Source organism: Pleurodeles waltl, chromosome 4_2, assembly GCF_031143425.1.
Source record: "Pleurodeles waltl isolate 20211129_DDA chromosome 4_2, aPleWal1.hap1.20221129, whole genome shotgun sequence".
NCBI classification, from domain to species: domain Eukaryota; kingdom Metazoa; phylum Chordata; class Amphibia; order Caudata; family Salamandridae; genus Pleurodeles; species Pleurodeles waltl.
The window spans coordinates 604,637,884-604,664,547 of NC_090443.1; the positions used below are offsets into that span (position 1 = coordinate 604,637,884).

Consider the following 26,664-nt stretch of genomic DNA (forward strand, 5'->3'; position numbering starts at 1 on the left):
CTGCAGCACCTATTGGGCCATCCACTACAGTGACTACCATTATAAAAATTGCAATCTGACCTGCCAAAATAAACCCTTTGTGACAGGTCTAACCCCTTCTATTAAACATTAAAGTGACCACTGAGTAGGACTTGTAGCCCACAATGCAGGGTGCATGGTATTTAAAGGTATAAAATGTAGAAATGTAATATTAACATGTCCTTACAGTGACTATCACCCAAAAGCTACTTTCACTGTAGGAAAGTTAGCTGGCCCATAGAGAATCATTAGAAAGCAATATTAAATATTAATTCTGCTATTTCTGGGTAGGAACCCGCTAGAAACCTGATTTAACAGCTATTCTTAATATTTACCAAAATCCCAATTTAATGGTGATGTTGGATTTTTAATAAATATTAAAGAAAAATAACTTTTAGAAACGCACGTTTTCCCTGCTTGAAATGCCAAAAGGCTAATTTACATGAGTTTTCCAACTTTCCCCATCTGCTGAATGTCCCTGAATGAGGTGTGAAAACTGCCTGGGAGGCCGAAAAAGTCCTGGGTTGGGGAGCTGTTTTTGCTCATCTGGCAGGATGACATTTGGCCATGGCCGAGGAACTTAATTTACTTGAAAAAGGCCTCCCCTGTCACAAGCAGATTTTAAATGACACATGGACATGTGTTTTCTTAAATTCCTCCAGTTAGGCCTACACCACTCCCAGTGCAAGGGAGCTACCCCCAGAACTGGCTTGGAGTGACCATAAAGGAAAGGCTGTTAATTACCCCTGGCCAAACCCTTTAGTGGGCGTGCAGGATATGCATAAATGGAGAAGTGTTTCACAATTTAGAATTTTAGTGAGCGGCACTGTAGGATTATTTTCAGTAGGGCAGAAAGGAATTGATGCAAAAAGTGGTCAAGATTACCACAGGGAACTTTCACCCCTTTGGATAGGGAGGGGCCAGGACTTACCCCCATCCACAAGCTAGTGGCTATCATAAATGAGTCATGCTCCGGCACTCTCTTCAGAACACTTTCTGTACTGAAGGAAGATGTAAAGTGACCTTCCATTTGTAAAGTGAGAGAAGTCCTGAAGGACTGGATCTGCTTGCTCCTGTACCCAGGAAAAAGAAGTGGGCTCTAAGGATCATAAGGCTAACCCTGTGTTAAAGGTATAGGGACATTTCCTGCAACTCTTCAGCTGAGCAGGTCCGACTGGACCTGCTCTGAGCCCTTCCGCTGGCCCTGCTGGAGTGAGTCCTCACCTCCAACTGCTGTTCCTGAGGCCCTGAAACACTTGGCTATCGTGTCTGACTTGAAATCTTCTACTACCCCTGAAAATATGGGTTTTGGAAACCTTTTTTCTCTTCAAGACCTCCAGAGAACCAGGACAAACCTGCCAAGCTGAGCTGCCAGAGGCACATTGCTGCTCGGCTGAAGAGTCAAGTCTCCCACTCACAGCTTTACCACAGCAGCATATTCAATACAGTAGGACCTTGAAGAGAAGGTATACAGCCTTGTGGAGGGCTCTTCGGCTACAGCCTTGCCCGCTGAAGAATTCAGAGCTCTGAAAAAGTGTCCAAGAACAAATGCAAAGATCTTAACCGGACAAAGGCGCCAACAGTATCCGAATGGCGAAAGGTATTGCCTGGGAGTGAAATAAAAGTTTACCTGTTCAGTGCTTTTCTTGCCAAAATCAACAGCTTCTTCAGGACTATGTCCAACCGGTATCCAACCTAAGGATGGCCCTCTTTGGCCATAGCCTACTGCCCTGCCCAACGAAAGATTTAGGGCTTTAATTTTTTAATCCCAAGGTAAAACCCCTATTCAAGTTAAACCTAGTTTCTGTATCTGATCTGCACTCCAGCGAGGGTGGCCTCAAATCTCATGTAGGTCTGGTCTACTGCCACAAGTTGCTTACGTTTGACACTTTATGCTTTTTAGAGCTATTTTTAGTTAAAACTTTATTAATGCATACCTCCTGTATCAACTTTTGGATTTTTCGATTATTGGTATAAATTTATTTGTTAACATTCACTATTTTTTTCCAATCTGGTTTAGGATTTTTATTGTGTTGCACTTGACCTTTATTACCGTTTTGGTACTGCATAAATAATTTACACATTCCTTTAAGTTAAGTCTTTGTACTCTGTGCCATAGCTACTGGAGGGGTAGGCACAGATTAATTTAGTGACTTTGAGGGTTCACCCTGACCAGATTATTACACTTGGTGTGTAGAGTCAACCCTTCTTGACTAAACCAAATTTCATACAAAAGCTTTTTTTTTTTTTTTTTTAAATGCACAGTGCAGCAAGATAAGAAAACAATGCAGACGTTCTCATTCAACACAAGTAAAAGTCTTGGGTTTTTTATTTGCATTTTTTTTTTTTGCAAATTGCTGGGGCTCTTTGAACTTGACACTAGGTATCTGAACTGTTAATCTTGAATTCTCTTCATTTAAATTCTTCCTAGTTCAGCTACCAATGATGTCTGTAGAGACATGTAGTAAAGCGAAAATGCACAAGACTTACTGAATCATAAACACCAATTTCATCAATGTTCAATTGTTGAATGTCAAATTTCCAAGTTCACTATGTTTTCTGTTTCAAAAGCTTGAGTGCTAGAAATAAATGAATCTTCTAACTTATCAGTAGTGCAACATTAGTTCATAAGACTAAACACAGATACTATCTCAGCACCAGTTACTCTTCGCTTAACCACCCATTCCTAAAAGATTGATAATGATTTATTTAAATGGTGCATAATCTATCACTGTCAAAATTATTTCATTTTGTCAGGAATGGGAGAATTAGAACACCGCTTAGTCAACTTACCATTGCGTGCTTCCCCATCAGCTACAAATATGTAATAAGGATGGTCGAGATCAAATCTTGATTTGTACGTCGGAAGGTGGATGTTTCTCCGAAAAGAGCACTGAATGACCCCATCGGCCAACCTCCACGCCATATCACGAAGTACTGGCTGAAAACGATAAAATCGATCAGTTTACTCGTAATACTTCAGAAAAACGCAGTGTAGCTAATAGAGTGCTTTCAACACATAGCATTATTGAAATTATACAGTAATAATCCAACAGAAAAGGGTTCTGTCAATGTTTTATTCGAACATGTGTATTTAACACTAGATGGTCCTCTTTCTATTGAGCTTGTTTGTAGAATACACTGGCATAATTACACCTTCCAATTTAGTCATTTCTGTCGTGATATCAAGAATGGAAAAGGTCCGCACTGGAGTCAGTGCAGCACACTGCCATGTTGGCAACCCACAGTTGACCTTCCTCTATCAATTAGTCCTCTCTGGAACACTGATCACCAAATGCAAATACATTACTCTTTGATTATGTTAGGTAGTGGTTCACTAGAGCCACTGAAATCTGTGTTTGACCTCATGGCACCAGGTTTAAATCCCCGTGAGTCAACAACTTGGATTTTCATCCTTCTGAGGTTGATAAAATGTTTACAACTGAGTTGATTAACAACCACACCAAAGGGGTGAAATGTGTTTTTCAAATACATGGCTTATGTTTCCCCTCAATGATAGAGATATCAAGAAAGTGGCCTACAAAATCAAGCACTCAAATGGATTCAACTTTGTTTTTGAGCATTTGTCACGATATTCAAAACAGTAATTTCTAAAAAATGCCAAACATGTTTGCCTTCTACAACAATTATAATGTACAAACTCAGAATATACTTGAATACACAATGTTTCTGAACACTTTTGGTACCACGGCGAGAGCTTTATTATTCTAAACCAATGTGTGCAGTGAATTTTATGACAAGACCGGAGGCTCCTATTATGCTTACTTTTCCTGCTTTATTTCCAATAGCAGCTGTAGTGAAGAACAATAACCAATCCCACAAGTGTAGCAGAACAAGCTACCAATGGGAAACAAAGAGGTAGAAAGGGCTAATCAGGACTCAATACACCTAAAGATATACCAGGCTTGACTACAAGCAGTCCTCTTTACTTGCTGCTCGCAGTCAAGATAAGTATATCTTTTTGCGTTCAATCTATTTTACAAACATGTTTAGTATTTATAGTGTTCTTACTGTATTAATTTTGTTGTAATTTTGCAGCGCGTTCATGCGCTCTCCCTGGTTCACCGCATTCCACTCGACACTGCCTTTTTTCCCCCCCTTCTTAGTGCATATCGGTCGTCGCGACTGTTCGACTCGCGCTTACCACACCTCTGCCCATCTTCCTCCTTCCAACGTTCTACTGCAGACGCCTTTCCTGACTCGGTCTGTCGCGCTTCTGCTTAACGCACCGCATTTAAAAAATATTTTTAGCTTTTTCTCCACTAGGACTGCTCTTCACTCCTTCTGGTCCTTCTGCAAGCTCAACGCCCTTCACTAAAGACCTCCTGGAGGCGTGGCTTTCTATACTTTAGGCGTTTGGTTGGCAAAGACTTCGTGAGTCACACACACCTCCTCATAAACGCTCCCAACAAAATGGAGGTTTCCTCATTTTATGAAGGAAACAATGATTCTGAAGAGGCCTTTTCAGATAATTTGAATACATTTATTCAATCCTCAGTGGCAAAGGCAGTTTCTACTTCTATGTCTAAATTTTCAAAATAAATTGAAAATACTGTTTCATCCTGTCTTTCACAATCGCAAATGGCCCAGTCTGCGGGGGAAAGCAGAAAGCGCAAAGCCTCAGAGGCTTCTATTACTAATCAGTCCAATGTCTCTTCTGTGCTATTGAGCAGTGAGTCTAACTCACACAGGACGGAGGACTGAGTTCCTCTCCTATCTCGGAGGGGAAAAATTCTTTGGGTTCAAAGAGTAAGGCAAAAAACAAAACATTTACTCACAACCCACAAGAATGTGATAGACAATATAAAGGACACTGATGATGACATGGATGACACAGAGTCCGATAAAGATTTAGATGATATCAGTAACTCTGATTTTGGGATTGGGCCTCCTTCCCAAAAAGTCAAACCAGCGTCAAGTGATCAACTTTCTACTCCCCTCTTAGACGCTGAAGGCAATCCTATGTTTGATTCCAAATTAATCCATCACCCTAATTCTACAGAGGGGCTGCCTTCTGATCACGTTGCAGAATATATTACAGCCAAATTACATCAACCACTAGATAAACAAGTGCGCTCCACACTCCGTTCCGAATGCCCTAGGCCCTCTCCTCCTCTACACATTACTTCCACACCCTCCATTGATTCTTCCATGATAACCTTCTTCTCCAAGTTTGGGAAAGACCCAAGTAAAGGGGTAGACAGAGCTTGGTCAGTGTAAAGAAATGGCTCCCTGTTGCAGTTACCCCCCACTTTTTGCCTGATACTGATGCTGACTTGACTGAGAAGTGTGCTGGGACCCTGCTAACCAGGCCCCAGCACCAGTGTTCCTTCACCTAAAATGTACCATTGTATCCACAATTGGCACACCCTGGCATTCAGATAAGTCCCTTGTAACTGGTACTTCTAGTACCAAGGGCCCTGATGCCAAGGAAGGTCTCTAAGGGCTGCAGCATGTCTTATGCCACCCTAGAGACCCCTCACTCAGCACAGACACACTGCTTACAAGCCTGTGTGTGCTAGTGAGAACAAAATGAGTAAGTCGACATGGCACTCCCCTCAGGGTGCCATGCCAGCCTCTCACTGCCTATGCAGTATAGGTAAGACACCCCTCTAGCAGGCCTTACAGCCCTAAGGCAGGGTGCACTATACCATAGGTGAGGGTACCAGTGCATGAGCACTGTGCCCCTACAGTGTCTAAACAAAACCTTAGACATTGTAAGTGCAGGGTAGCCATAAGAGTATATGGTCTGGGAGTTTGTCAAACACGAACTCCACAGCACCATAATGGCTACACTGAAAACTGGGAAGTTTGGTATCAAACTTCTCAGCACAATAAATGCACACTGATGCCAGTGTACATTTTATTGCAAAATACACCCCAGAGGGCGCCTTAGAGGTGCCCCCTGAAACTTAACCGACTATCTGTGTAGGCTGACTAGTTTTAGCAGCCTGCCACAAACCGAGACATGTTGCTGGCCCCATGGGGAGAGTGCCTTTGTCACTCTGAGGCCAGTAACAAAGCCTGCACTGGGTGGAGATGCTAACACCTCCCCCAGGCAGGAATTGTCACACCTGGCGGTGAGCCTCAAAGGCTCACCTCCTTTGTGCCAACCCAGCAGGACACTCCAGCTAGTGGAGTTGCCCGCCCCCTCCGGCCAGGCCCCACTTTTGGCGGCAAGGCCGGAGAAAATCATGAGAAAAACAAGGAGGAGTCACTGGCCCGTCAGGACAGCCCCTAAGGTGTCCTGAGCTGAGGTGACTCTAACTTTTAGAAATCCTCCATCTTGCAGATGGAGGATTCCCCCAATAGGGTTAGGATTGTGACCCCCTCCCCTTGGGAGGAGGCACCAAAAGGGTGTACCCACCCTCAGGGCTAGTAGCCATTGGCTACTAACCCCCCAGACCTAAACACGCCCTTAAATTTAGTATTTAAGGGCTACCCTGAACCCTAGAAAATTAGATTCCTGCAACTACAAGAAGAAGGACTGCCTAGCTGAAAACCCCTGCAGAGGAAGACCAGAAGACGACAACTGCCTTGGCTCCAGAAACCCACCGGCCTGTCTCCTGCCTTCCAAAGATCCTGCTCCAGCGACGCCTTCCAAAGGGACCAGCGACCTCGACATCCTCTGAGGACTGCCCCTGCTTCGAAAAGACAAGAAACTCCCGAGGACAGCGGACCTGCTCCAAGACAAGCTGCAACTGTGTTTCCAGCAGCTTTAAAGAACCCTGCAAGCTCCCCGCAAGAAGCGTGAGACTTGCAACACTGCACCCGGCGACCCCGACTCGGCTGGTGGCGATCCAACACCTCAGGAGGGACCCCAGGACTACTCTGATACTGTGAGTACCAAAACCTGTCCCCCCTGAGCCCCCACAGCGCCGCCTGCAGAGGGAATCCCGAGGCTTCCCCTGACCGCGACTCTTTGAACCTAAAGTCCCGACGCCTGGGAGAGACCCTGCACCCGCAGCCCCCAGGACCTGAAGGACCGGACTTTCACTGGAGAAGTGACCCCCAGGAGTCCCTCGCCCTTGCCCAAGTGGAGGTTTCCCCGAGGAATCCCCCCCTTGCCTGCCTGCAGCGCTGAAGAGATCCCGAGATCTCTCATAGACTAACATTGCGAACCCGACGCCTGTTCCTACACTGCACCCGGCCGCCCCCGCGCTGCTGAGGGTGACATTTCTGTGTGGACTTGTGTCCCCCCCGGTGCCCTACAAAACCCCCCTGGTCTGCCCTCCGAAAACGCGGGTACTTACCTGCAAGCAGACCGGAACCGGGGCACCCCCTTCTCTCCATTCTAGCCTATGTGTTTTGGGCACCACTTTGAACTCTGCACCTGACCGGCCCGGAGCTGCTGGTGTGGTGACTTTGGGGTTGCTCTGAACCCCCAACGGTGGGCTACCTTGGACCAAGAACTAAGCCCTGTAAGTGTCTTACTTACCTGGTTAACCTAACAAATACTTACCTCCCCTAGGAACTGTGAAAATTGCACTAAGTGTCCACTTTTAAAACAGCTATTTGCGAATAACTTGAAAAGTATACATGCAATTTTGATGATTTGAAGTTCCTAAAGTACTTACCTGCAATACCTTTCGAATGAGATATTACATGTAGAATTTGAACCTGTGGTTCTTAAAATAAACTAAGAAAAGATATTTTTCTATATAAAAACCTATTGGCTGGATTTGTCTCTGAGTGTGTGTACCTCATTTATTGTCTATGTGTATGTACAACAAATGCTTAACACTACTCCTTGGATAAGCCTACTGCTCGACCACACTACCACAAAATAGAGCATTAGTATTATCTATTTTTACCACTACTTTACCTCTAAGGGGAACCCTTGGACTCTGTGCATGCTATTCCTTACTTTGAAATAGCACATACAGAGCCAACTTCCTACATTGGTGGATCAGCGGTGGGGTACAAGACTTTGCATTTGCTGGACTACTCAGCCAATACCTGATCACACGACAAATTCCAAAATTGTCATTAGAAATTGATTTTTGCAATTTGAAAAGTTTTCTAAATTCTTAAAAGACCTGCTAGGGCCTTGTGTTAGATCCTGTTTAGCATTTCTTTTAGAGTTTAAAAGTTTGTAAAAGTTTGAATTAGATTCTAGAACCAGTTGTAGATTCTTAAAAAGTATTCCAACTTTTAGAAGCAAAATGTCTAGCACAGATGTGACTGTGGTGGAACTCGACACCACACCTTACCTCCATCTTAAGATGAGGGAGCTAAGGTCACTCTGTAAAATAAAGAAAATAACAATGGGCCCCAAACCTACCAAAATACAGCTCCAGGAGCTTTTGGCAGAGTTTGAAAAGGCCAACCCCTCTGAGGGTGGCAACTCGGAGGAAGAGGATAGTGACTTGGAGGACAATTCCCCCCTACCAGTCCTATCTAAGGAGAACAGGGTCCCTCAAACCCTGACTCCAAAAATAATAGTCAGAGATGCTGGTTCCCTCACAGGAGAGACCAACACCTCTGAAATCACTGAGGATAGCCTCAGTGAAGATGACCCCCTGTTAGCCAGGATGGTCAAAAGATTGGCTTTGGAAAAGCAGCTCCTAGCCATAGAAAGGGAAAGAAAAGAGATGGGCCTAGGTCCCATCGATGGTGGCAGCAACTTAAATAGGGTCAGAGATTCTCCTGACATCCTAAAAATCCCCAAAGGGATTGTAACAAAATATGAAGATGGTGATGACATCACCAAATGGTTCACAGCTTTTGAGAGGGCTTGTGTAACCAGAAAAGTAAACAGATCTCACTGGGGTGCTCTCCTTTGGGAAATGTTCACTGGAAAGTGTAGGGATAGACTCCTCACACTCTCTGGAAAAGATGCAGAATCTTATGACCTCATGAAGGGTACCCTGATTGAGGGCTTTGGATTCCCCACTGAGGAGTATAGAATTAGATTCAGGGGGGCTCAAAAATCCTCGAGCCAGACCTGGGTTGATTTTGTAGACTACTCAGTAAAAACACTAGATGGTTGGTTAACTGGAAATGAAGTGTGTGACTATGTTGGGCTTTATAATTTGTTTATGAAAGAACACATTTTAAGTAACTGCTTCAATGAAAAGTTGCATCAGTATCTGGTAGACCTAGGTCCAATTTCTCCCCAAGAATTGGGAAAGAAGGCAGACCACTGGGTCAAGACTAGGGTAACCAAAACTTCCACTGGGGGTGACCAAAAGAAAGGGGTTACAAAAACTCCCCAGGAGAAAGTGGGTAACACTAGAAACCGAGAAAAAGAGTCCTCTGTAGGCCCCCAAAAACCAGAACAGGTGGGTGGGCCCCAGGACACAACCCAAAACAAAGGTGGGTACCAGGGTAAGAACTGGGATGCCACTAAGGCATGGTGCCACAACTGTAAACAGTCTGGGCACCACACCAAGGACACTTCTTGTCCCAAAAACAAACCCCAGAACAAAATTCCTGGGGTAACCAGTGTAGCCATGGGAGATGACTCCTCAGATGAGGAGGTCTTCCTAGCCTTCAACTGGAAACAGGGCCCAACAGGTGAGTTGGAGATTCCAGAGGGAAGCAGACACTTCCACCACCTACTGGTGAATGGAATCCCAACCACTGCCCTGAGAGACACTTGTGCCAGTCACACTATTGTGCATGACAGGCTGGTGCTCTCAAACCAGTACATCCCAGGTGAGACTGCCAGGGTAAGAGTTAGCCTAGACAGGGTCACTAAGAGGCCTGTGGCTTTAGTGCCCATAGAAGTGGGTGGCACTCTTAGCTGGAGAAGGGTAGTAGTCAGTACAGACCTCCCCCTTGATTGTCTCCTTGGAAATGACTACCCAGAGGTTAGTCAGAGCTCAAGAGAGGAACTGGTCCAGTGCCAGTCCTCTCCCAAGGATTCTGGAAGTCCTGCCTCTGCAGTAAATGCAAGCAGGCCCCAGAAGAAGAAGAAAAGAAAACAGAGTAGGAAGGGTGGACAACCTTTAGCCAAGGTTACAGCAAGCCAAGGAGATTCTGCTCCAGTAGGGGAGAACTCCAAAAATGGCCCTGATAAAGTCCAACCTGACCCACAAGAAGTCCTGGCTAGTCAGGCAACTGTTAAACCTGAGTGGGTGGCTCCTCAGCTAACAGAAGAAAGAGTGGAAGAAGGGTGTTTACTACAAGATGTGGTAACCCCCCACTCCAATACAGCAGACAGGCAACCTGAACCCAAAGAAGCCTGTAACTTAGCCCCTTCCCTTTTAGGTGAAGAGCTAAAGGTGTGGTTCTGGGCACTGACAGCTGTCAGTGGCCTCTGCTGGGTGTTAGCCTTTGTGGCTGCACTATCCTTGGCATGGTGGTCAGACCCCATGCCAAATAGCAAGTTAGGCCCCCTGACCCTGTTGGTCATGGTGGGGTTACTCCAGCTCTTTGGGTAAGCTAGGGATGACCCTGGCTAAGATAAGATTAGCAGAGGTGGATACCTCTAAACCCAAAATAAAAAGAATGGGTGGAGACATTGAAGAAGCAGACAAGAGGCAATTCAGACTAGGTCCTATCACTGTGGAAGTGGGTCAGTTCCCCAAAGGGAATGACCTGAACAGAAGGATGTAAGGCAGAGTAGGCCCTGCAACTAACCAGCCTATTTCTCCTACTCTTCCTCGCCTGACAGACTAGGAAGACTCTCCCAGCTTGGGCTGAGTCTCCTGGCCTGTGGGCTGGGGGGGGCTTGTGTAAAGAAATGGCTCCCTGTTGCAGTTACCCCCCACTTTTTGCCTGATACTGATGCTGACTTGACTGAGAAGTGTGCTGGGACCCTGCTAACCAGGCCCCAGCACCAGTGTTCCTTCACCTAAAATGTACCATTGTATCCACAATTGGCACACCCTGGCATTCAGATAAGTCCCTTGTAACTGGTACTTCTAGTACCAAGGGCCCTGATGCCAAGGAAGGTCTCTAAGGGCTGCAGCATGTCTTATGCCACCCTAGAGACCCCTCACTCAGCACAGACACACTGCTTACAAGCCTGTGTGTGCTAGTGAGAACAAAATGAGTAAGTCGACATGGCACTCCCCTCAGGGTGCCATGCCAGCCTCTCACTGCCTATGCAGTATAGGTAAGACACCCCTCTAGCAGGCCTTACAGCCCTAAGGCAGGGTGCACTATACCATAGGTGAGGGTACCAGTGCATGAGCACTGTGCCCCTACAGTGTCTAAACAAAACCTTAGACATTGTAAGTGCAGGGTAGCCATAAGAGTATATGGTCTGGGAGTTTGTCAAACACGAACTCCACAGCACCATAATGGCTACACTGAAAACTGGGAAGTTTGGTATCAAACTTCTCAGCACAATAAATGCACACTGATGCCAGTGTACATTTTATTGCAAAATACACCCCAGAGGGCGCCTTAGAGGTGCCCCCTGAAACTTAACCGACTATCTGTGTAGGCTGACTAGTTTTAGCAGCCTGCCACAAACCGAGACATGTTGCTGGCCCCATGGGGAGAGTGCCTTTGTCACTCTGAGGCCAGTAACAAAGCCTGCACTGGGTGGAGATGCTAACACCTCCCCCAGGCAGGAATTGTCACACCTGGCGGTGAGCCTCAAAGGCTCACCTCCTTTGTGCCAACCCAGCAGGACACTCCAGCTAGTGGAGTTGCCCGCCCCCTCCGGCCAGGCCCCACTTTTGGCGGCAAGGCCGGAGAAAATCATGAGAAAAACAAGGAGGAGTCACTGGCCCGTCAGGACAGCCCCTAAGGTGTCCTGAGCTGAGGTGACTCTAACTTTTAGAAATCCTCCATCTTGCAGATGGAGGATTCCCCCAATAGGGTTAGGATTGTGACCCCCTCCCCTTGGGAGGAGGCACCAAAAGGGTGTACCCACCCTCAGGGCTAGTAGCCATTGGCTACTAACCCCCCAGACCTAAACACGCCCTTAAATTTAGTATTTAAGGGCTACCCTGAACCCTAGAAAATTAGATTCCTGCAACTACAAGAAGAAGGACTGCCTAGCTGAAAACCCCTGCAGAGGAAGACCAGAAGACGACAACTGCCTTGGCTCCAGAAACCCACCGGCCTGTCTCCTGCCTTCCAAAGATCCTGCTCCAGCGACGCCTTCCAAAGGGACCAGCGACCTCGACATCCTCTGAGGACTGCCCCTGCTTCGAAAAGACAAGAAACTCCCGAGGACAGCGGACCTGCTCCAAGACAAGCTGCAACTGTGTTTCCAGCAGCTTTAAAGAACCCTGCAAGCTCCCCGCAAGAAGCGTGAGACTTGCAACACTGCACCCGGCGACCCCGACTCGGCTGGTGGCGATCCAACACCTCAGGAGGGACCCCAGGACTACTCTGATACTGTGAGTACCAAAACCTGTCCCCCCTGAGCCCCCACAGCGCCGCCTGCAGAGGGAATCCCGAGGCTTCCCCTGACCGCGACTCTTTGAACCTAAAGTCCCGACGCCTGGGAGAGACCCTGCACCCGCAGCCCCCAGGACCTGAAGGACCGGACTTTCACTGGAGAAGTGACCCCCAGGAGTCCCTCGCCCTTGCCCAAGTGGAGGTTTCCCCGAGGAATCCCCCCCTTGCCTGCCTGCAGCGCTGAAGAGATCCCGAGATCTCTCATAGACTAACATTGCGAACCCGACGCCTGTTCCTACACTGCACCCGGCCGCCCCCGCGCTGCTGAGGGTGACATTTCTGTGTGGACTTGTGTCCCCCCCGGTGCCCTACAAAACCCCCCTGGTCTGCCCTCCGAAAACGCGGGTACTTACCTGCAAGCAGACCGGAACCGGGGCACCCCCTTCTCTCCATTCTAGCCTATGTGTTTTGGGCACCACTTTGAACTCTGCACCTGACCGGCCCGGAGCTGCTGGTGTGGTGACTTTGGGGTTGCTCTGAACCCCCAACGGTGGGCTACCTTGGACCAAGAACTAAGCCCTGTAAGTGTCTTACTTACCTGGTTAACCTAACAAATACTTACCTCCCCTAGGAACTGTGAAAATTGCACTAAGTGTCCACTTTTAAAACAGCTATTTGCGAATAACTTGAAAAGTATACATGCAATTTTGATGATTTGAAGTTCCTAAAGTACTTACCTGCAATACCTTTCGAATGAGATATTACATGTAGAATTTGAACCTGTGGTTCTTAAAATAAACTAAGAAAAGATATTTTTCTATATAAAAACCTATTGGCTGGATTTGTCTCTGAGTGTGTGTACCTCATTTATTGTCTATGTGTATGTACAACAAATGCTTAACACTACTCCTTGGATAAGCCTACTGCTCGACCACACTACCACAAAATAGAGCATTAGTATTATCTATTTTTACCACTACTTTACCTCTAAGGGGAACCCTTGGACTCTGTGCATGCTATTCCTTACTTTGAAATAGCACATACAGAGCCAACTTCCTACAGTCAGTCTGCCAGGACAAAGTACTGGACAAAGTGGGTCCTTTAGCCCATATTTTTGACATGGCAGAATCCGCCAGACTGAATAATGATTCTATAGATCCAGAAGAACTCTCCCTCTGGATTCAACGAGCCTTCTGTCTTCTTGGCAACGCCAACTCTGCCATGACTCACGAATGCCGAAAAGGACTTCTTCTTAAATTGGACCCTAAGCTGGCAAACCTTGCCGCTATGGATCCAGGTCCTAAAGCAGACGGACTTCTGTTTGGAGATTCCTTTATTAAGGAATTAAGCAGATAGGTCACAACCTTCGCTTCTTTGAATAAAGCGCAGAAATCTCTCAAAAAAGCTTTTAATGTGTGTGTTTTTGCCAGGGCTGGTAGAGGAAGGGGTCGCTTTACCGGCCAGTATGCCAGATATCAAGGCTACAGAGGCTCCTTTAATTCACAACAACAAGACTTCCGTCCGCAATTCTATCCCCAACGATCCAGAGGCTTCAGGGGCAGGAATCAGCGAAATTCCAAATCCTATACTCCCACAGGTAAGCCAGTTTTCTGGCCATCTTTCTATAGGGGGTCGTCTAAAAAATGTTCTCCACAGGTGGAAAGAGATTACTTCAGACCCTTGGGTTCTCAAAACTGTCAAAGGTTATTTGATAGAGCTCTACGACACCCCCTTTCAATTGTCCTGTCCTCTTCCTCTCAAATTCTCAACAGACATGGCAGCCCTTGTCTCCTCCGAAATCCAAGCCCTTCTCCTCAAGCGAGCCATTCAACCTGTCCAACCCCATCACTCAAGTTTCATAAGTTCCATATTTCTGGTAGTCCGGAAAAACAGAAAAATCAGACCAGTTATAAATCTCAGTTCAATCAATTCGTTGTTTATCGCCATTTCAAAATGGAAACAATTTTGCATCTCAGAGATTCTCTACTATTGAACGACTGGATGGTTCATCTAGACCTTCAAGACGCTTATTTAACAGTACCCATTCATTACTCTCACAGGAAATTCTTTCAGTTCCAATGGCTCCACCATACCTATCAGTTCACTTGCCTACCTTTCGGTCCTTCTTCAGCTCCCTGGTGTTTCACCAAGTTAATGAAACCAGTTGTAGCCCATCTCAGAGCTCAAGGATTCAGATCAATAATTTACCTAGACGACATCCTTCTTATGCATCAAAACATGTCCACTCTTCGCTCTCAACTATCATACACCATTTCTCTCCTCTCAGATCTAGGTTTCGTAATCAACAACAAATAATCTGCCCTCAATACATCACAAATCACGGAATTCCTAGGATTTCTAGTGAATTCCGTTCAAAGCACTCTTCAACACCTAGACTCAAAAATAAAATCCATCAAATCAGAGATAATCCTCTCCTTACGGCAGACGTTTCTCTCCATAAGGTCTCTTGCAAGAATTATAGGTCTTCTTCCCTCCTCGATTCAAGCAATCTTCCCAGGTCCCCTTCATTAACAAGCACTCCAGAGATTAAAGATTCAGCATCTGCGCAAAGGTCTTGCTTATTCAGATTCCATCCTCCTTGATCACGAATACCATACAGAACTTCAATGGTGGCTAGATCACCTGGAAGCCTGGAACAGCAGGACTATCGTTGCATCAGCCCCAGATCTTGTGTTAGAATCCGATATAAGTCTAACAGGTTGGGGCGCAAGGTGTGGTCAAATATCGACTGGAGGAACATGGTCCTCTGAGGAGTCTTCATTGCACATCAACTGTTTAGAGATGCTTGCAGGCTCCTTTGCAATCAGAGCTTTACAAAGGACAAAGTTCATTGCTCAGTCCTCCTCCATATGGACAACCTCTCTGCTGTCAAATACATAAACCATCTCGGCGGTACCAGATCCAAACCTCTAGCCGAATTAGCCAAAAGCTTTTAGGAATTCTGCCTTCACTGAAAAATCTCAGATCAAGCAGAATATTTGCCAGGTTCTCTCAACTCAGTGGCAGACCGGTACTCGCGTCATCTCTCCGATTCCAGCGATTGGAAGCTTCATTCTTCTGTCTTCAATTTGATCCATCGCAAATGGGGTCCCTTTCAAATAGATCTCTTTGCGTCTCATCTCAACTCGCAACTCCCTCAATTCTTCAGATGGAGACCAGATCCTCAGGCCCTAGCTACCGATGCCTTTCTTCAAGATTGATCTCACTCAACAAATTATGCATTCCCTCCTTTCATTATGATCAACAGGGTCCTTGCAAAAGTATGGCATCAGAAAGCCACTGTAGTGCTAATAGTCCCATTTTGGCAGTCCCAAGTTTGGTATTCTCCACTTCGAGTTATCAATCGACTTCCCTGTCCTTCTTCCCTCCTTCCCATCTCTTCTTCTCAATCGCCAAGGTCTTCCTCACAATCTGATCCTCAACAAATCCTTCCTTCTATCAGCCTGGAAAGTGTCAGGTCTTCTTCCTCCTATCCAGGAAGTTCACTTGAAGCTTCAACCTATATTAACAACTCCTGGGCCCCAGGTACATCCAAAGCTTACAAGTCCGCCTGGGCTATCTGGTCCAGCTGGTGTCTGGGGAAAATCTAGTGATCCCTTTTCAGCAGATCTAAGCTAAACAGCTAAATTTCTTGCTTCACAAGCTAGCTCTGGTAAATCCTACAGGACTATCGACCTTTATCAGTCAGCTATTTCCCTTCATCATCCCTTCATAAACGGTAAACCTGTAGGCAAACATCCTATTATTTGTCAACTAATAAGGGGAGTAAAATTTTCCAATCCTCCTCTTCCTAAATATACTGTTTTATGGAATGTTAACCTTGTTCTACAAATGTTTCTATCTTGGCAAGATAATGACTTGTCACAAAAAATGCTTTCTGATAAGTTAACAATGTTGCTATGCCCAGTCTCTATTAAACATCTTTCTGATGTCAAAGCTCTTGATATTTCTGCTCGCCACTTTACCCCTACAGGCATTCTTTTCAATGTTTCTAGACGTACAAAAACTATCTTCTGTGTTCTATCCTTTTTACCCCAAATATCCAAAGCAATGTGTGGGTAACTGTTTAAAAGTGTATGAACAAAAGACTATTGATCTCAGAACGTCTTCAGCCACGCAACTTGTAATTTCCTTCAGGAAACCCTATAAACCAGTTTCTTCCCCCACTTTGGCTCGTTGGGTCAAATGGATTATGTCACTTGCAGGTATTGACACCTCCAAATTTGGAGCCCATTCTGCTCTGGCCCGGTTCCCGTTTAGAAGATATTCTGAGATCAGCAGATTGGTTAAATCATGTTACATTTCGTACCTTTTATTGTAAACCTGTTAATACTGCATCTTCAGTAGTAATTGACAGGCTTTAAACAGGCATAATAGGAGCCTCCGGTCTTGTCATAAAATGTAGATTTTCCAAATAATTTATGATGGAAAGTCTTACTTTTATTAAAGACACGGAGGCGGGTATTATCCCACCGCACTTACTCTAACTTTGTTTTTCATATCCCCCCCTTTAGTCTCTACCAACGCTCGAGCGACTACCTCTGGATAAAGTACTGAGTTCATCTAACATCTCGAAGCTCACCTTTTCTCAACCAACGTTCCCGTTTGATCATCATCTTCTTCACTCCATCAAGGATACGCCTTCATTTTCGCGGGACTGGCTTCAAGATTTGTTTGCTTTAATTTTGGCGACCTGTATAATTGCTTGCATAGTTCCAATGTTTAAATCCTTCTAATGACTTTCTCGCAGAAGAAAAGAGGGCTGCTTGCAGTCAAGCCTGGTATATCTTTAGGTGTATTGCATCCTAATTGGCCCTTTCTACCTCTTTGTTTCCCATTGGTAGCTTGTTCTGCTACACTTATGGGATTGGTTATTGTTCTTGACTGCAGCTGCTATTGTAAATAAAGCAGAAAAAGTAAGCATAATACTCGCCTCCATGTCTTTAATAAAATTAAGACTTTCCATCATAAATTATTTGGAGAAATCTACATTGCTGTGCATTGTAAATTCCAAGCGTACACCTAGGTAAATTCTCTACAGTGCAACTGCTTTTTTCTGATTTTTTTCCAGTGAAGTGACTGGGTTAACTTGAATAGAATTCTTATTCTTCTGCAGTCGGGGAAACTGGGCCTCCTTTGGCATAAGGGTGTTAGCCATGACACAAAGCAAGCCTCCCTTGCCACAGATTAGAGCTAAATCGCACCTTTTGTAGCTGCTTAAAAAGCTAATTAGAAATGTCGAAAATGCAAATTCTGAATAAGTCAAGCTCTGCAGGTAGAGTATGCATCTGAAGTAAACCTATCATTGCCAGGTTACCCCCAAATCTTTTGATATCTGGACTCCAGGTGACTGATATTTTGATCACTAGGCACCATAAGAGTTAAGCCTGAAGAGAAAGTGTTCTCCACTTACATCCGGAACAGTAACTGTGTCAGTATGGCATCACAAAGGAGGAAACCTTCAGAGAGAGTGTGTGAGAGAGAGAGAGGTGTGAGTGCGTGTGTGTGTGAATTTGAGTGCGCTTAAAAAGCCAGATTGCCAGATTTGCAATTCAAGTAAATTAGCCGTAAAGGTGCACTAAACAGTGGTTCACATCATGTCACCTAGATGTCAATCTATTCATCGATCTAAACTACTACAACGTTTTTGCAAACATTCTTAATCATACATTTTTCCAAACTCAAAAAGTCCATCTACCCCTCTGTTTTACACGAAAATATGGATAGATCTGAAGGGTGTGCCCAATCCAGTGACTGCAAAGAAGGATGTAACAGAATTGTATGGCAGACTGAACTATGGACAACTATTCCTCTAAACCTAGACCGCAAAAAGAACGTGTGCATTACTAAAAGTATTCATACTACCAGAAATCGGAGATTCTGAGAAAATCTTATTATCCCATAAACAATAATTTGATGTATAAAACTGAAATCTCTAGATCATAGACACGAAGCCATGAAGAAGAATATTGGAGCCTTGGAAAACAATGTTTTTACCAGGAAACAGGCTGTACATCTTCGTCTTGAGCTGTGTATCTTATGGGTTGATTTTTCTGACAAGAAGATTTACAAGAAGTGGCTTTTCTTAAATTGAACAATTAACAATAAATAACATTTGCTAAGAAGTTGGAGTAGAAACATAGCCAATATAATGAACATGAAATACGGTTTACAATTCTGTGCTCACATCCTCTATGTGCAATAGATAGTTGTAAGATCCAATACTTTAGGGGGCAATGGTGTTAGGACGATTCCAGCAGTGGGGTACATACTCTAGTATGGTTAACATGGTTTTACACTAAACACTATGCAAATCTGCTTAGAGTGTAACTATGACAAGGAAAATGTTAGCAATTTGAATTAATAGTTTGGACTAAAACATACTTGTGTCAACTAATGTTATGGCTCTACGTGCCTGACTCAGGTCTACCAGAAGCCCCTCACTGCTTACCAGGATATTAAGAGTGTGGAAGAAGCAGCAGTAATCAGGCAAATTGAGCCATTCTAGAAGCAGTGGGTTAGGAATGTGGCACCTCTGGTGAAGTATGGGCTATGGCAGCAAGGTGCCACAGTCATGGGTCTTCAACAGAGAGGAAATCACCTTCACTTCTCTCCCCAGACACAGGGTCATGAATGCATGTCTGGTAGATGCACCCCATACTGGAGCCCATGTACATCCGGCGATCAATGGTAGGCGATGTCTGCACAAGCTTTAAAGAACAAGTAACGTACCTTTAGTAACAAATTATCTGGTAGACATATATTCTAGTTGCAGATTCCTTACCTTCAAATTTCTGCCAGGCATCAGCCTGGATCCAAAGATTTTCTTGAGCAGTACCCCTGCGTGTCATCAGGTGGCGTTGATCGACCCCACGTTCGTCGTAGGCGTCATGATTGCCGGATGTGACATCACACGTCATACATAGGCGCCACCCCAGCGCACTGACGTCCGTTTCTTTTCACGACTTTCCACGCCAGAAGCGCAGCATCATGAAGAATATTGACCCTGGTGTGCCACACCTAAGGCCCTGAAAGGGAACTCCCAGTCACTAGAAATCAGTTTACAAAGCAGGGAGGATGGGTGGGTCAGTAAGGAAACTGCAACTACAATAGGTCTCTACCAGACAATTTGTTATCAAAGGTAAGTAACTTGTTTATCTGATAGAGACTTCTAGTTGCAGATTCCTTACCTTAGAATAGATACCCAGCAATACCATCCCCGCAGGTGGGCTGCAAACTAAGACCATTCTAGAAGTCCTGCAGGATCGAATGGGCAAAGTACCAATCCCTGTGGCCTGGACTGTCCAGGAACTAGTGTTTAGTGAACGTGTGCAAGGACCTCCAAGTTGCTGCCTGGCAGATGTACAGGACTAGAACTCCACAAGCTAATGCAGTGGTTGCAGCAGTTGATCTGGTGGAGTGAGCACGCAAGCCCTCCGGCGGTTGCTTTTGAGCCAATGCATAGCACAGTTTAATGCAGAGAACAACCCATCTAGAGATGATTCTCTTCTGCACCACACAACCTTTCTTTGCACCCACATACCCAACAACGAGTTGTTCGCCCACCCAGAACTCTTTGGAAGGATCAAGGCAGAACGCCAACGTTCTTTTTGGGTCCAGATGGTGGAGTCTCCTATTCCTTAAAAGTATGTGGAGGTGCATAAAAAGTAGGCAAAGTGATGGAATGGCCTACATGGAAGGGCGTAACAACTTTTTGGTAAAAAGAAGGCCTGTGTGCGAAGCACCACTTCGTCAGGGTAGATGCTAAGATAAGGCGGCTTGGATGACAACGTCTGCAGCTCACAGTCCCCGCAGGCAGAAGTAATAGCCACCAGGAAGGCTGTTTTCAATGTCAGGGGCCTGAGATGACAATTATGAAGTGGCTGGAAGCAAACACACAAGGAATGTCAGAACCCGATTCAAGTCCAATTGGGGCATGATAAAAGGTGAAGGAGAAAACATGTGGGTAAGACCTTTAAGGAACCGATTGACAATATTAGACTTAAACAAAGAGGATTGGCCAGGCAGTCTCAAAAAGACAGAGATAGTGGACAAATAACTCTTAAGGATGCCCAGAGTAGAGCTCTGCTGGGACAAAGAAAGTATATATAAGGGGACCTCTGAAAGAGGGGCAGAAAGTAGGTCAACAGACTTGGCTGTGCACCGGGCCACACATCTGCTCCATCAACAGGCGTATACTGTTTTAGTGGAGGGACACTTGGCTGCCAAGATAACATCACAGACTTTGGGCGGATGGTCGAAAGCTGTCAACTGTCGCCACTCAATCGCCACCCAAGAAGGCGGAGGCTGGACAGATTTGGGTGGAGAACCCTCACCTGCTGCTGCAACAGAAGATCCTCCCAAAGGGGCAGTCTTATTGGAAGATCAATGGCCATGATCAGCAGCTTCATACCAGACTTTTCATGTCCAGTCCGAAGCCACAAGGATAACTTGATCTACTTGAGAACTTTGGGCAGAAGTGGTATGGACGGAAAGGTGTACAGGAGGCCTGAGCTCCACTCAGGACGAAAAGCGCCGCAGAGCGAGTGCTGCATTGGAAAGTCAAATGTGCAAAACTGATGACATTGCGCGTTCTCTAAGAAAGCAAACAGATCTAACCAAGGCTCTCCCCACTAATGAAAGAGACCTTGCACCACCTCCAGATGGAGACGCCATTCATGATCCAATAGGCATCGACAGCTGAGTTTGTCGGCTCTGGAGTTCAGAGAGCCCACCAGATATAGAACCACAAGGGATATGCCCTGCTGTTCCAGCCATGTCCAGAGGCGCAGGGCCTCCTGACAAAGGGTCCACAACCCCACCATACCCTGTTTGCTGCAGTATCACAAAGCGGTGGCATTGTCCATGAACACCCGCACCACTTTTGCCTTGAGAGAGGGAAGGAATGCTTTCAAGGCCAGTCTGCTCACCAGAAGCACCAAAAAGGTTGATGTGGAGCTCGGACTCCACCGGAGACCAGACGCCTCTGATCTCCACCTCTCCTATGTGGCCGCCCCATCCCAGGAGTCATGCATTTGTCACTACTGGTAGATCTGGTTGGGGAAGAGACAGGATCTGCCTCCGACCCGGTCATAGTTTGTTAGCCACCACTACAGGTCTTTAGCAGTTCCCTCTGAGATCTGAACCATGTCGGAGAGATTCCCCTGATGCTGCACCCACTGCAAAGTCTGCATATGCCATCTAGAATGAAACACTCACAGGATGCAGGAGGCCATGAGGCCGAGCAGCCTCAGAGTCAGTCTCAACAAAATCCCAGAGGATGAAACATCGGTGTCTGGAATTTGAAAATAAGCGTCCTGCAAGTCCAACACTACCATCCAGTCTCCTTGGTCCAGGGTAGATAAAACCTAAGTTAGGGTGAGCATTTTGAACTAAGAGATTGAGAGACCAGAGGACTAGGATAGGGCAAAGGCCCTTGTCCTTTTTGGGGTACCAGAAAGTAGAGGGAATAACAACCACGGCCTACTTCAGGGTCCCTCTCTATGTCTCCCTTGTCCAGGAGAGCTGAAACTTCTTTGCGGAGAAGTGCCAGTTGATCCTCCGTCATGCGTAGGATGGTGGCATGGGCAGAGGGGAAGCCTTGAAGGGAAGGGAGTAGCCCCTCCAGACAATTTGCAAAACCTAGCTGTCTCATGTGATGGTCTACCAGTGGAGCAGGTGATGGCGAATCTTGCCCCTTACTGGTCCCTGATGGGAGTGTGTCAGACTAGGAAGATTTGGAGGCTGCAGCAGAGTAGAGGGCGGTGTAGTGGCTAGACCACCGACTCCCTGATCCATGCGGATGCTGGATCCCACATCCCCATAGAGGGTGGGCGGGCATGGTGGCTGGAAGGGAACAGATGTTGCTGGGTGCATGAGCAGACGGAGGTGGGCGATGGGCAGCCGCGAGGCCTAGGGACCGGGCCGTAGCCCAAGACTCCTCAAAGTACTCAAGGGAAGAGTCTGCTTTGTCTCTGAAGAGACAGGTGCCATCAAAGGGCATGTCCATAAGGGTGGATTTTACATCCCCTGAAAAGCCAGACGTTCTCAATCAGGCATGGTGCCTCAAGGCCAGGGTCAAAGCAACCAATCTACCCAGAGAATTGGTTTTATCCAGCCTACGGATTGGAAACTTACCTGCGTCTCTCCTGACCGCTACAGCTTGGGAGAGAACGGCCCTAGCCTCCTTCGGGACCTGTGGCAGCACCTGCGCAATTGTGTCCCATAAGGTATGAGTGAAGCGGCCCAAAAGGCATGCAGTGTTCACAGACCTCAATGCCAGGCTGGAGGAATAAAACATTTCCTTCCCAAGATGATCGAGCCTCTTGGATTTCCTATCCGGGGGTGCGGAAGCTCACAGGTTTAGGGTGTTGGGTCAGGAAAGATGGGTCATTAGACGGAAGCCTATTGCGGCGGGCTATTGTCCTATTTATAGGAGTCCCTGTGGGTTTAGAACAGGTCCCCAGCAGGACATCAGTGAGGGCTACATTGAAGGGCAAAGGGGAGCAGATGTGAAGGGTAATGTACCTCAGTCAGGAGGTTAGTCCTGACAGCCACTAAAGGGAGCTCTAGGCCCAGGGATTCAGCCGCTCTCCACACCACCATGGAATAAGAAGCTTTCTCCTCCGTAGCCATGGTAGGAGGGAGAAAGCATGCCAGCATCTGGTGATGTATCTGGACCGCTGGCTTCACCCATGTCCTGGCCCAGTTCATAGGGTCTTCCAACTAGTATTCTAAAGGGTCCAGTGACCCCTACATAGTCTCACCATACCGTACCCTTAAAAATAAGGGTCAGAATCTGATCTAGGGAGCAAAGTCCCTATCAAAGTTGGAATCTGCGTCGAGTGACTCTGGTCCAGCTTTGTGTCGGAGTCAGCAATAAGTATGGGATCAACATTGACAGTGGGCCCAGGTGGCATCAGAAAGGTCATCAGGGAAGCTAGCATGGGTACGACAGACACAGGGTCGGATCTGAAAGCGGACCCCTGGGTGCCCTCTGGAGTCCGGGCCGAAGCCCCTGGTGCAGACCCCAAGGGAGCCCTGCCGACCATGTGGGGCCAAAGGCACTCCGGCAGGGTTGGAGTTCCCCAAAGATGAGGCGCATGGCTTTGTAAAACTCCTTCAATTGGGCAGGGGTGGCTCCGGCTCCCAGAAATTCAGCAGTAGGCTCACAGGACGGAGGCCTAGAGAGTCTATGCTCCGTATCCTGTGAATCGTCAGCTGACCAACAGGGTGAGGGTTGAAGAAAGCTTGTGCTTCTTCGACTTCTTATGCTTACTGAGTGTCCCACATAAGCATAAGAAGTCGAAGATTATGAATGGGATGATGAGTGGTCTATGGACCTTCCTCTCGACCAAGACCAGGAACAACACGGAGCCAGGCCACAAATAGCTTTAGGGACCGCAGGAGTCTGTCTTCCTTGACGACATACTCGATGCACTAAGAAGTCAAAAAAGCTTTGACAAAAGTCCAGTCAAAAAGTGACTGTAGGGGTAGCACTTCTTCAGATGTGCGCGAAGGCTGGTACAGAAAGAAAACAAATGATGTCAGTGCGCCGGAGTGGCACCTATATACAACCCGCAATGTCACATCCAGCAGCCACTGCACATACGACGAATGCAGAGTTGACAGACGCCACCTGAAGGTGGGCAGGGGTACTGCTCGAGAAAACCTCTGGATTCAGTCTGATGCCAGAGACCACTACCAGCTGCAGAAACCCACTTTGACCAAACTACAGGTCATAAGCGTCTAATTTCATATTTGGCGGACAGGTTACTCCATTCCAACATGAAGGATATCTCATCTCTCTAAATACAAGTGTCTTAGGATACAAAACACTTTTGATGAGGATGCAGGACATCTTGTTGTGTAGCCATTTTAGTTATAGCTTCATACATGTTATTTTAGCAAACTAAGCCCGACGCTGTGCATTTTATTTTGACAATAGCCACATTTGCGTTTTTTTTTTTATTTCTCTATCTAGCTGTTCTTCAGACATTTATTTTACTCTATGCTTTTCTCAAGGCTAAAGTAAGATAGATTGCCGGCAAAAGTGGCATCCTTTGTCTCTAATGTTCACAGAAACATACACACTTTTACGTGGGGATTCTTTCTTAGAGCATCAGCTGTTTTATTATAAAAACACTACTTTGACCCATGTAGGTTAGAGGGAGATTCCAGCCAGATGACCACGACTGTATGCTAATTGCGGAGTGCTTTGCTGCAGCTGCTTATGTGGACTACACACCTCTTGTTCAGGTATGAGGGATGATGTCTTCCCAGGAGAACCTGAAGGGCAGAATTCGAGCGTAACATGCTGTGCTCTAACATAGCCTAGGTAGGAGCTATTCTTAACGATCTTAGTGACAATATGATTGCGTTATTTTTATGTTTCACTCTCCTTGTCACAATTTTAATCCTGTCATGCTTCATCATGCTAGTTATTGCAATTCATGCTTTATTATCTAAGATGCAGTTACTTCAATAAAAGCTTATTGAACTATTCTCTGCCTCGGATTGTCCTTGCATATGTGAGACTAATGTAACTGAGAGAAACGGATGAGATCTGAGTGACCACGGTTTCCCTGAGGAGCCATTTGTGCCATGCGCTCGGTTGCCCAATCATCCCTGCTCTTCGGTAGAGATGAGGCACTGCTAGTTAGCCGGAACAAAACCCGGATTAGGTAGACAGGTGTCACCTGTAGTGGGTTCAGACTCGGTCCCCCACACTGCAAGTGATTCTGCTGCCCGAATTCAGTAGTCTCATTAGGATAATGAGAACCTACGCAACAATCTGTCACAGTGTGACAGAGTAACCAATCCACATAACTCTAAATCATGTCCTTGGCCTGACTTAATCTGCTATCTTCTCCCCAACTACTTTTCTACATTATTGTGCATGAATTTAACTATACTGCATTGTTCCCTTTAAGCTTTAAGTGATAGAGGAGCAGCCTTTAAACCATGCACTCCTTTGTTTCTTTATCTCTTCAGAGTTAGCTTTCCTGCCCCAGCACAGGACTGATCACTTTTTTTGTCCCTCTGTGGGTAGGGGAGGGGGGGTCTGGGACTCCTTTGATGTATTAGCAGCACACTTGGAGTCCTTTCTCACGGGCTGTCCTTCCATTCAGCCAGAACAGGACATGTACAGATAATTAAGCAAAATAAAAGAAAAGTGGACAAATTTGGATTTTTCCTTGCTTCCTTCTGCAATGACTTTTAGAACGTAGTCATATAACCTGTATTAAAGTTTAAAGAGGGTAAGCTGCTGGCTTAAACATTTACCTCTAGTTCTTGTGGTTCAGGTGCCTTTACTGCCTTACCAACTCCCAAACCAGTGAGGGGAAGAAAGGTTTTGAAAGACTGCTCCATGCCCTCCTTAACCGTATAGAAGAATACATAGCATGTCCTTTGTATACACATCTGTAAGGAAATGCCTCCTTGGCATGGTTGCCCCCTGACTTTTTGCCTTTGCTGATGCTATGTTTACAATTGAAAGTGTGCTGAGGCCTGCTAACCAGGCCCCAGCACCAGTGTTCTTTCCCTAACCTGTACTTTTGTATCCACAATTGGCAGACCCTGGCATCCAGATAAGTCCCTTGTAACTGGTACTTCTAGTACCAAGGGCCCTGATGCCAAGGAAGGTCTCTAAGGGCTGCAGCATGTCTTATGCCACCCTGGAGACCTCTCACTCAGCACAGACACCCTGCTTGCCAGCTTGTGTGTGCTAGTGAGGACAAAACGAGTAAGTCGACATGGCACTCCCCTCAGGGTGCCATGCCAGCCTCTCACTGCCTATGCAGTATAGGTAAGACACCCCTCTAGCAGGCCTTACAGCCCTAAGGCAGGGTGCACTATACCATAGGTGAGGGTACCAGTGCATGAGCATGGTACCCCTACAGTGTCTAAACAAAACCTTAGACATTGTAAGTGCAGGGTAGCCATAAGAGTATATGGTCTGGGAGTTTGTCAAACACGAACTCCACAGCACCATAATGGCTACACTGAAAACTGGGAAGTTTGGTATCAAACTTCTCAGCACAATAAATGCACACTGATGCCAGTGTACATTTTATTGTCAAATACACCCCAGAGGGCACCTTAGAGGTGCCCCCTGAAACTTAACCGACTATCTGTGTAGGCTGACTAGTTTTAGCAGCCTGCCACAAACCGAGACATGTTGCTGGCCCCATGGGGAGAGTGCCTTTGTCACTCTGAGGCCAGTAACAAAGCCTGCACTGGGTGGAGATGCTAACACCTCCCCCAGGCAGGAATTGTCACACCTGGCGGTGAGCCTCA

At 46.2% G+C, this 26,664-nt stretch overlaps 1 protein-coding gene across 5 annotated transcripts in view; it reads right to left on the bottom strand.

The window, feature by feature from the left end:
• The window catches only part of FRRS1 (ferric chelate reductase 1), a 268,799-nt gene that overhangs the window by 124,366 nt on the left and 117,769 nt on the right, over window positions 1-26,664 (bottom strand). For all 5 annotated transcript variants that reach the window (XM_069232144.1, XM_069232146.1, XM_069232147.1 and 2 more), the window contains exon 8: window positions 2,812-2,959. In XM_069232144.1, the coding sequence (XP_069088245.1) occupies window positions 2,812-2,959 (148 nt within the window). The remainder of the gene's footprint in view (window positions 1-2,811; window positions 2,960-26,664) is intronic.